General features: G+C 38.0%; 1 protein-coding gene across 1 annotated transcript; it reads right to left on the bottom strand.

Annotated features, from left to right (window-relative positions):
• Window positions 1-19: 19 nt before the first annotated feature.
• Window positions 20-9,558, bottom strand: LOC137171255 (solute carrier family 46 member 2). The gene is made up of 7 exons (XM_067575159.1): window positions 8,611-9,558; window positions 8,062-8,232; window positions 6,747-6,959; window positions 6,361-6,532; window positions 5,156-5,239; window positions 2,609-2,765; window positions 20-1,577 (listed from the first exon to the last, which is right to left on the bottom strand). The coding sequence occupies exons 1-7, from the start codon at window positions 9,082-9,084 to the stop codon at window positions 1,520-1,522; spliced, it is 1,329 nt and encodes a 442-aa protein (XP_067431260.1). The 5' UTR covers window positions 9,085-9,558; the 3' UTR covers window positions 20-1,519.
• Between the last annotated feature and the right edge of the window lie 2,271 nt (window positions 9,559-11,829).

Consider the following 11,829-nt stretch of genomic DNA (forward strand, 5'->3'; position numbering starts at 1 on the left):
TTATGATAGGAGAAAATCAGAAGTTTTAATGAAAAATTTTAATTTCATAATTACAGTGAATTTCACAACACAATACATCCAGTTAGTTCTGTATGAACTAAATCAAAGTAAATACTGTAAAACCTCTTTCAGGAATGTTGGAATTAAAAAGAAAACATGACTTTTATATAACTCAATGGCAGCTTGGTGGCTCATTACTATCAATATTTCCTTTTGTCCTCAACCTTTATACAAACATAAGTTGTAGTTAAGGTTTAAAAAGCTTTGTAAAGTGCCGACAAATAATAGTGCAATACTTGATATGATTATTATTTAAAATAAAATAATAATCTCTCTTTTGATCCACTATTGTATTGTACCATGTTGTTTTTCTTTTTTTGCATCTTTAAATAATACTAAAATCATGGTAATAATTTGATAGATGTGCAATATGGCTGTCAATCAGAAAATCACACAAGCTGGAATTTAAACAATATGTCAAACCTGAATCAAACCATAGAAAGTACCTTTAAAACATGTCAGTGCAGTTCAAAAATCCCAAAAATAATAAATCAACCCTCAACTGTATAAAAGTAACAGCACCAGAGACAAAGACAAAATGCTGATGTGAGTAAATATGTAATGATGTAAAATAAATCATCACAAGACTAAAAACCAAAGAACAATATCATAAAAAACCAAAAACAAACTCATAACCAATGTAAAAAATGTCACTTTTCTTCATTCTGTCAGCATTTTCTGACTTGCAGGAGTGAAAGTCAGCAGGTAACTCTTATTTACACTCAGAAATATGATAAAGTGCTTGCATTTTGATTTGCATCCGTTTGCAAAGTGTTTCTAAATTAAAAGACATCAGTAGAAATATGTTTTAGAGATGATTTCTGAGTAGTTATTGTGTTGAGATGAATTATTTTAAATCTTTCATGTTCAGATGAACAAAAAAAATTACAGTTGCTGGGAATCTACTAAATACTGTAATGCACTTTCACAACGCAAGTGTGAAACATCCTCAACTGAACAAACACAAGGGTGCAAACTTGGTGTGGTTTATGTGGTGTTCACAAGGCACTTCTCATGTCTGGCACATCGACAGTTTTCATTATGTTGAACTCACTCACTCGGGTGTGTCGTTGTGGACATGGCTCTTTTCCTTGGCTGATGAAATTTATTGGAAATCTTTTGGAAGATGATGTTTACCTCCATCTTCGTGAAAAGTTCAACTACTTTTAATAATGGTTTGAGATATTCTCAGGCAGTGCCCTCTGTCAGTGTACGTCATCTCTCTACACAGGCCTTATTACAATAGACTGCATGTTCCTCTGTCACGTAAATATGAAACTTGCAGTTTGTCCCCTCTGTCATAGCTAGTACAAGAAATACTTTCCTGCAGAGTTTATAAGAAGTGATTAAGGGCACCATTCTCCTTTTCTCTATTCCACGTCTTGTCTCAGTTCTTCGTTTTTTTCCTTTTTGTTCCTCGTGCCAATACTCACTTTCGGTCGCTGATGATGTCACTGCCTCAGTCTCCCTGAATCCTCTCGTAAGGTTGCTTCTGAGGTGATCTGTAGCCGACAATACTGGAAGGAGGAGAGAGGAGATAATGTTTGAGAAGATGAGGCTTTGAATGAAGTCTGTTCTTCATTCAAGGTTGAACCTTCATCATATCAACTCTGCACTCATACACCTATATATACATATATGTATAGATGAGATTTAAAAAGTAGCAGGTTAGTTTAAACTGAATTTTCACCCTGTTTGTATGTGCCCACACGCCTTGTGTTTTTTTTTTGTGCCCAACAGGTCACCACAGTTCAGAACATGTTGTTGTTATAGAAAGTGAACAGAAAAATGGGAAGAAAAGCACATGAGCAGCTCCAAGAGTCTCAAGAAGTGAAAAAAATTTAAAAGATCAACATTTTGGGATATGCAAATTATTTGCTTCCTTGCTAAAAGCTTATGATTCGCTTTTCTTGCTTTACGAGGAGTCAGTGCTGCAACTCTTTGCAGTGGTGTTTGTGGTGCAGCTACTTGCTGTAGTCTTGTCATGGTTGCCAGGCCTGAGGTTGCCAGGCAACCGGCAGAGACTCCCCATAAAACAACAGCTTTTTACATTCCTGTTTGGGTACAGATTAAACAGACAAGCTGTCATGTGTTCATTTGTGAGCTTCAGAGGTGCAGGATGGTGGACAGAGCCAGGCTAGCTGTTTCCCACCATTTACAGTCTTTATGCTAAGCTAAGCTAACTGACTCCTGGCTCTAGCTTATTACATAACACACAGATATCAAAGTGGTATCAATTTTCTCATCTACTGTAAGTCAAAGTAAAAACCAATCAAGTGAAAAACAAGAAATGGCCAAACTAGGTGATTACACTGCAAAATAGATTTTTAAACAATGATTTTCACCTACGTTTTTGTAAAATACTACTGATTTCATACATTTAAGTCTCTGGATTTTCTATGGCGGGAAAAATAAATACTAGCCTGAAATAAATAATGAGCTCTAGGTATAGATCAATCATTATCATTGCCAGCATCATTGTACCATCCATATACAGTATATCTGCAAACCAACACATGGATCTGAACCAGTCTAAAACGAAGAATACCTGACGGGTATCATTCCCAATACTGCCAAGATGCTGGACAGCAGGAAGACGAAGCCCGGGAGCCAGTTCAGGGTTCCCTGATAGATCTTAGTAAAGGCAGGGATGTACGCCATGCCGGCGAACGTCAGACACAACTGTAGGACAGTGAGAGTTCTGCCTGATGGGAAGAAGAACAGACAGACCAAAGGAGAGAGAAATTTATCATCACCTTTCTCAAAATGGTTCTACAAAGTTTAATATATATATATATTCTTTTGGGGTGAGACAATCCAACAGAGAGCTTTCTTACATTTACACATATATATTTTTAAAATTCCTTGTTTCCTTGTGTGTGGACAGGAAAAGGGTTGTGGTTGCTGATGAGTGTGTTTGCATTGCACTGACTCAAACAGAGAGTCACGTCAAAGCAAACACATGGAAAAACCCTGCCAATGAATAACACTGCTCCTCTAATCATCAGTGAACCCACTATGTGTGTGTGTGTCAGCGAGAGGAAGCATGAAACTCTAACTTGTGGCAGAACAGGTATAAACCAGCCTGACTGGTCAAAATCTATAAATATCTTACTAATGTCTTTAGGAAATCCAAGTATAAGATAGATGGGGGCTCGTGTTAGTGGCAAACACACTACATTGTAATGTAAAAGACTGCATTGAAATAAAGTGTTTCTGCATGTTTTCGTCTAGTTTCTGGCCTTCATTGAACGTCCTGATGATTAAGAAGTCATTAGGCCAACCAAGCCCAAAAAGCTTCACCCTGCAGTTGCATAGTCTTGCTTCTTTTAAAAAAATCGAACATTCAAACTGTTCACAAGGTTCGTGGTTTGAGTTTCTAGACGCTCACCATATTTCGCTCATTGATCTGATACGTATCTGGCAGGTTTTCCAAACCTGAATCTCTGCTGTACAGAAGTCTAGTTTAATGATGCTGCTGCAAACAAAATCTACTTAAAGGATAGTTTCACATTTTTTCAAGTGCATCTTAATATAATACTCACATGCCTACATGTACATTGAAGGTTATCAGTCGCTGTAATTGTGTAACTGTAAGAGATCTTGTCCCAAAGTGATTTCAATGCAAGTGCAAAAATAGTTGAACCTAAGCTACAGTATTACAGTATGAGGCTTCAGTGGTGGAGATTAAGTCAAATTAAGTGTTTTTTTTTTTTTTTTTAAGTTCTGGTGTTTTTAGTATCAAATTCTCTCTTTGTGCTACTGTCCCTCTGCTGTGGCTCAGCAAACTTTGACTAACTCAGACTGCTGAAGTCTCAAATTAGCTGAACATATTCAGCTGGACATTAGACCCCATTGCTTACACTGAAATTCATTGTTTTAGGGGCTCTATTAATGGACAATATGAACTTCTGAAGGAATACATATACAGTATATACAAATACTTTAATAATAATGAATAATAATATCATTATTTTAAGACAGACTTGAAAAAAACACAAACATTTCTGCAATTTTAGATTTTTTTCCTCCTGCTTTCTAAGTGTAAACGATGGTTTCTATTCACGTAGTGTTAAAATTTAGCTGACAGAGAGACTTCTATCACAGTCAACATCATGTCTGCTATTATTTTGGGCAAAGTTATTTTAAGTGTCTGCCAGGTGACATCATAACATAACTTTCCCCCCGCATTGATTCCTCAAATGCACTAAAAATCACAGATTAATGATAACGGTGTTAAAGGATAACAAGGGTTTTTTTCTGACTTGCTCATGACTTGCAAACTCAACTTTCAGGAAATATGTTGTGTCATCCCTCCTCCACAACCTCCTCCTGAACTCACTGACGTCCTCTGATCCTGTACTTCCCCCTGATATTTGATACCATCAGTGTTATAATAATAAACTATGTGAATATTAGTTCCAATCGTAGCACTTAATATTAGAGGATCTTAAGGTGCAAAAACAATAATACATATAAAATAATGAAGCCAAAAAGTTGAATGAAAGAAGTTTTTTTTTCATTTTGATACATATTTATTATTTTTATTTCAAATTTCTTATTTATTTTGACTAACATTTTGCCCACAGCACTAGTTTTGTAAATTTAAAGGGTGAGTTCACCCAAACTACAAAGTTTTCTTGCTTACTTCTAGTGGTATCTCGCCATACAAATAGTTTTGGTTTTATGTGCCAAGGTTTTTGAGATATTCTTCTCTGAGATTTGTGCCTACGCCCCAATACAATGTTTGTGGTGCTTACAGCTTTGAAAAATGAAATTATTATTAAATATTGAATGAAATTTTCCTTTGGAACTACTTTCTATCAAAGAAATAGTCCCTGTAAAAACACTAGAAGTAAGTTAGAAAATGTTTTTTTTACTAATTTGGGTGAATTCACCCTTTAATTATCTCCCCACTTTTACATTGTGTTGAAACAATCTGCTGTATGTGTCGCCATCATACTGATGTTTATTTAATGGCTTTTACAGCTCTGTTATCTCTACTGTTTTTATTACTCACCTGTAGTGTTTTACTCACCCACACAAACACATACGTGCACACACGCACACACACACAAACAGGTTGCTTACTCACCACATGAGGAAGCTGGAACCTGCTGTGAGAGCAGAGATCTGATGGTGGGCATCGGGATGAGAGCGAATAGGGTGAGCAAGCGAGCTGCAGAGAAACAAACACTTGATTCATTTTTTTTTCTCTCAATTCCTCTTTCTCCACAATTTCCTCTTGTACCCCGACCGCACGCCACCACTGTGTTCTGTCTTTGGCAGGGTTGTGTGTCAGACCTCTGATATACAAAATCAGAATTTTATTTCTGTCCAGCTGTCTGATTGCGGTAAAACAATACTGATTCAGTCTGGAGGCTCTTTCCTGATGCAAAGAAAATTATGTTTTACATTTCTGATCTGTTTGGGATTCACAGCATCAGCAACTAGAGCTGAGCACTAAAAATGAAAATTAAAAAAAAGAAGGAATCTTTATTGCTAAAAAAATACATATATTAAAAAATGTTATAATCCAGAAATATTTTAAGACTAACATTCCAACATACATGTCAGTCACATCCTTCTGAAATCAGCACACAGGAAGCTCCCACTGTATATGTGGTGCAACACTCAGCTGCTGCATTAAAACTATGAATTTTACGGCCTCCACTCATTTTCAGTTCCTGATTTTGGTTCCTGTATTGACTCAAACTGTCATATCTGGAAATAGCTGACACAGTCCTGTCAGACCCATTTACAACAGGTGAGAGTAAAAAAATTGCTTGTATTTTCACAAGGATTTCACAAATTCAGTTCCTCATTCTTGTGGACTCAAACCCACAAAACCAACAAAACATTGGTGGCTAGTTTTGTTTTGTTTTTTTTCCAGTGTTTGCTGTGTTCAAGAGCCTGTAGTCAAGATTGCTTAAGTTGAGTCTGTGACAAATCAAAGTCCAAGAAATGAATCAATAAATAAATGAAATAAAACAAATACAGAACCCATTTTCTCTGAGAATGTGAGTTTTCAGGGCTATATTCTACACTTGCATGCAGATTACACACAGTGTTTTAAAAGCTGATTATGATATTAAAGCAGATTCATTATAATCAACATCAATATTCACTTAATTTTTATTTTAAAGTCTCAAGACTGAAATCAAGTACCACAATCCTACATTTGTCTGAATGAAAATCCACTGACACTTTGACAAAACATCTGTCTGCACCTCTGGGAACTGAACCTGACTGTTATCTAAATGACAGACTTTTTGTTGTGTCTGAGATCTTCAGACTCACCCAGATAGAACATGTAAGTCGCCGTGACGAAGGTCATGAAGTACATCCCCGAGGCGAACGACACCATGCCGATCAGGATGAGCCCTACGTCGTTGATGCAGCGCCGAAACAAGATGACTCCGAGGAAACTGGTGAGGAAGATCGAGCAGCCTGCGGCGTTCCCATAACCCACCTGGAGGAAGAGAAAGAAAGAAGAGGAGACACAAAGAGATAAAAATGAGACAGCTGACAATGTGAAAACTTTTGGTAGCATTTGTTTGTATAATTACTGTTAATTATAATCTCTTTAAAGCAATTTTAAAGCAGCAAAATCCTGTTGTCATACGTGCATCAATATTGCAAATAAAATACCTTAATACATAAATACAAAGAGGGCAAAATGTCACCTGCATGGCGTTCCAGCTGAGCGGCTCTTTCATCACAAAGGAGCCCAGTACTTCTACGGCTCCGCCCACTGAGGTGCCGTACAGGATGGCGGCGACGAGCAGCAGAACCACGTTCACCATGTTTTTCACAACAGGAGCCTCGGCGGGAACGTTACTGGAGGCCTGAGAAAGGAGGTGGCAGTTGTCCTCCGCCTCTCTGGATATTTGTTTCACCTTTAATAAGTAAAGTATTAGTTCCCTGCTGTGGTTAGGTTACATTTGGGGATATAAAATCACAAAGACAGACTCCATGTAAGATTTTTAAAATTGATGAGGATTAAAATTGCAGTACAAGACGGCAAATTGAATAAGAAAGTGTCGAGCAAGAATGACTGACTGTTTGATTTAAAAAAAACCAAACAGACAGTAAAACATCAAGCATTTGTACAAAATTCTTTAACAACCATTTTGATGAAAATGTGGTTCTGACAGGATGATTGTTGAAAACAATGTCCGACTGAAATCCAGTCAAGCATGTTTTTTCTGGCGAGGTTTCAATACCAGCCAATAACACAACAAGGAAATCGGTCAGGTGATTTATCATCAGTCCACAATATTTCCTCAGGTGGGGCAGGTTTGAGCAGCAACAGAGAAGCAATTCTCAGAAATCTATAGACCACAGGAGGCTAAAATGTAACCGCAGATGTGTTACCGAGGGCGGCAACTAACGATTATTTTCATTATTGATTCATCTGCTGATTATTTTCTTGTTTAGTTGATTAATCGTTAAGAAACTATGAAATGTTCTGAAAAATGGCATTCACAGTTTCTCAGAGATGACAGTGACGTCTTCAAATTGCTTGTTTTGTCTGACTAACAGTCCAAAGTGTCAAGATACTGAATTAACTGTCATGTATGAAAAGGAAAAACAATGAATCACTTATCAAAATAGTTGCTGATTAATTTTCTGGTGATTTCATTGCTTTGATCAAAGCCTAGTTTTAGGCATAATTAGTCACTGACCAATGAGAAACATTTGCACTAAAATATTTATTGTTGCATTTGCAGGTGGTTCATTGATAGTTGATAGTTGACTGTCACACTGTTGCCTCAAGTGAAAAAAGTTTTTTTTAAAATGTATACGGAGGACTCTCTATTTTCCAAGTGAACATTACAACAAATGAGTTGTTCCAAATAATTAACCTAAGCCTGATGAATGTAGCATAGTTAATACTGATCCAGTGACACATTTGTTTGAATGATTATTATCAGATACTGATAAGCCGACCTTATGCAGCCTTATGGACACAAACATCAAAAACACACACACACTGACCTGCAGCAGGAATATGGATTGTAGGAGGCTGAGCGAGAGAAGCACTACGCTCACAATCAGCAGGATGGTCCCTTGTCCCAGAGTGGAGCTGTACAGCTGGAACAGATGACCCGACACCAGACTGCCCACTATACCTGCTGCCCCATATAGCACCTCCACTCTCATGATCACCTGCATGGGACACACAATAAAAATGAATCTCATGTTTTTACTAAGCTTTAAAAAAACTAACAGTGGTTTAAAAGTAGTTTTTTTAATTTAGCTAATTGATTATTCAGTTTTGTTGTGTTTTTCCTTCATTTAAAGTCCAGTTCAGTGCAAAACTTTACATGCACTAATGGAACATGTTTATGCACTATCCTATATGTAGTATTCATATACTAGTATCTAAGGTTGGCCCTTCTGAATATATAAACATTGGGCTATAAACTAAGGATCAAATGTAGATAATATACAAAGAAGACTATAATTTTGTTACTGGATGTTACCGGATTTTATTACTGGAAGTCATACACAGTGACTCTGGGAGCACTACCAGGGAGCACTGACCTTGGATCGCTCAGTCGTGGTGGAGGAGAGCGACACCAGCGTCATCACCCCGGGCCAGAACGCGCAGTAGCCGCCGGACAACCCGAAGATAGTCGCCGCCCCGAACATCACCTTCAGAGGGAGGTGCAGGAGAACCACTAGCAGCAGGATGATCCTTGACAGCAGGTACCCGCACAGAGGCACCACGATCGGGGCTTTCCTCCAGCCTCGGTCGCCTAGCCTGGCCAGAATCAGCGCGGGTAGGATCGGAGTCAGATGGATTATGAGGTTATAGGTCATGTAGAAGTTGGTCATGGCTCTCTGCTGGCTCTCCTCCCTGGAGGTGTCCGGGTTGGTGGCGTTGGCAGACCGGTCTTTGACCACCACCTGCAGGGCGGTGTCGAAGAGAGCGCTGGCCAGCTCCTCGAGCATAACGGTCGGCTCTATGAGCCGGATCACCGTGGAGGCGATTTGACACACACTCGGGATGACCATGATTACATGTAAAGGTAATTTAAAGTATAATAGCAGCCACTTATTAAAACTTCAAGTCAAAATCAGATGTTCCTCAATGTGAGGAAATACCGAAATGAACAATGCGGCTGCTGAAGTTATTGTGAATGAGAGCAGGAATCTGGACTCATTTTCTTCCTGCGTGTGTTAGAAAATAAAAGCCGTCACGCCTCTTCCTCTTCTTCCTCCTCCTCATGTTCAGTGGACTTGTGCAAGGCATGATGATAGTGTGTACGTGTGTACGTGTGTGTGTATGCACGTGCGTGTGAGAGATTTGGGAAACCACCCGTAGCCTATGTCTTTAGAAAAAACACATGACTATGTGTAGCAGATGTAAACTGTTATTATTATGATGATTCATTTAATGAATAATATTATTAATGAATAATATTTTTTATTCCAAAGAAACCAATACTTGATAAGTTTTTGTTGTGTTTCGTCAGAGCAAGTGTTATTAAAACTTTGTGATGTGTTGTTGCATTCAGAAAAAAGAAAAATCTAAAATATTTAACCGCTTTAAAAACAACACTTACGTATTTCTTTGCAGCCATTTGTTTCAACTTGCAGGAACATTGATAACCAATAGGTAATCCATCACTATTTATCTGCTAATGATCACCTTACTGTTGATTAGCTACATTCCCAATCCTCACATCAGACAATGTTTGTATTTTTGGTCCATAAATGACTTAAATGATTATCTAGACAAGTCAATTAATCAGCTAATTGTAATGGTTGAAAAATGGTGTTTGTGTGATCATTGAAGGAAAATCCAACATCTCATATGAATGCAGCTGCTGAAAAACACAGAAGAAGCACTAAACATGATCTGATACATACAGCTGACACACGTGAATGAATCACTCAGAATCCCACATGTACAGGTTTTCTTTTTAATGAGAAAATATTCATAATATGTGTAGTAGGTGTATAACTGTGAGCCTTACATGTGCTATAAAATAACAAAGCAGAATATGAGCATACAAGTGGTTAACATAGGAACAGAGGTTATATACTGTATAATAAGATTGCATTATCACACACACAGACAGTGTGAGTCCCGCGCTGAAGCTTGGATGCTTCTGAGGGTAAAAACAAGCTACCAGCATTTAAAATGATAAATAAAAATTGTCTCTGCACCATGAATTCAAACAACAAAAGCATAATAATAATAGTAATAAATCACACAATTAGAACTCCTCGGTGTGTGCATGATGTTTGTTACCATTTCAAAAGTGTTTTTATTGAGAACTCCGACCGATTTTGTGGGTTTGATTGTGTCTTCTGAAGCAGGAACAAGGACGGTGTGTGTGTGTGTGTGTGTGTGTGTGTGCGCGCGTGTGTGTTTGTGTGTAATAACAGTTAAACATCATAGTGCTTGCAGCTACAGTAAACTAGGGACGAAGCCGTATGCTTTTGTTGCTTAAAACTCAAACAGTAGATGCTCAGCTAGCACCTAAGATAGGCCACTGTAAAACTATCGTCCGTTACAAAGGATCTGTGTCTGTTATTCATCCTGGAAAAAAAAGGTGTTTCACGTTTTCCTCCAAAATCTAATATTTCTCACAGGGAAATCAACATGCGGGAACAACAGGTGCTTTTAATACTTTTTGACAGCTCAAATCCTGTTCTTGAAAAAAAAAAAAAACATATTCTCACTGTCAACTACAAGAAAATGAGCCCTCATCTTGAAATAAAAGTAAACTCACTCTTTTGTTTGTCCCTTAACTCTTGTCAAATTGTCATTTCAGCATCTGCGACACTGTACCTCCGTCGTGATCCTCCGTGCTTCTGCCGCATGGCAAAAACATTTAAGTCTCATAAAAAAGGGGACACTAGTCCTTTAAATACTTTTTTTTCATATCTTATATATTATTAAATGTGTATAAAAACAATGATTCTCTGGAACCAATGTGTGTTTGTCTTTTAAGGGGAAATGAACACATCAGCTATAGGCACAAGTTCTTGGTTCCCACTTCTGGTTTGTGGATTTACTGACACTGCGTTTCCCTCACAGAGCAAAGTCAAAGACAGCTGCGTCAGATCATTTGCCAAGAGAAACTTGTCCTGCACTCTAATACAGGATAGGATTGTCCCAAATAAATACAATAGTCATTAGAGAGTCATTAGTGTCAAGGGCGACTACGTGTCCCACAATTCTTCATCTTTTTGTGCAAGTTTACCTCAGGGAACATTTATATTTCAGACATTTAGCTGAGGATTTTATTATTATTCAGTGTGACTCGTGAGCAAACAGGTCGGTGCCTCGCTGAAGGACACTTGGACAGGACTTGTGACCTTTGGTGTGCAGGAAAAATCTCTCTCACCGCCTTCCTCCTGACATTCTGCTGCTGAAAATAAATCTCAAAAGGCTTCAATTAACAAGCGAACAAAGACCGAAGAAGTAGAATCATGTTGCTACCGTTCAGTCAAAGTGGTTTTAAAAATACTGCATCTGCAGCCACGTTTCTTCCCCCCCTCGACTCATCTCTAATATTTTGTTTTGCTGAATCTTGTTTTCTACACCTGGACAAGTCCACAGTATCGTCACACTCACAGAGGCCGGTATTGCAGTAACTTTTCATTCTTTAGACAAAACAGAAAATCATCATCATCCTGTGTTTTTGTTGTCCAGCAAAACTGAAGTTCACTATAAATTCTGTAAAAAAAAAAAACTCCCTGTCAACTTAATGAGCCTTTCTGCTGATAGTCAAAGCTTTTTTTTCA

The sequence above is a fragment of the Thunnus thynnus genome, chromosome 19, assembly GCF_963924715.1.
Source record: "Thunnus thynnus chromosome 19, fThuThy2.1, whole genome shotgun sequence".
Taxonomy (NCBI): domain Eukaryota; kingdom Metazoa; phylum Chordata; class Actinopteri; order Scombriformes; family Scombridae; genus Thunnus; species Thunnus thynnus.

Excerpts from the sequence above, each read along its gene's own strand:
- LOC137171255 (XM_067575159.1), bottom strand. The coding sequence starts at position 9,084 with ATGGTCATCCCGAGTGTGTGTCAAATCGCCTCCACGGTGATCCGGCTC. Across the intron at positions 5,240-6,360 it reads GACTTACATGTTCTATCTGG|CTCGCTTGCTCACCCTATTC; the intron begins GTGAGTCTGAAG and ends GTTTCTCTGCAG. Across the intron at positions 1,578-2,608 it reads TTGGGAATGATACCCGTCAG|TATTGTCGGCTACAGATCAC; the intron begins GTATTCTTCGTT and ends TCCTCCTTCCAG.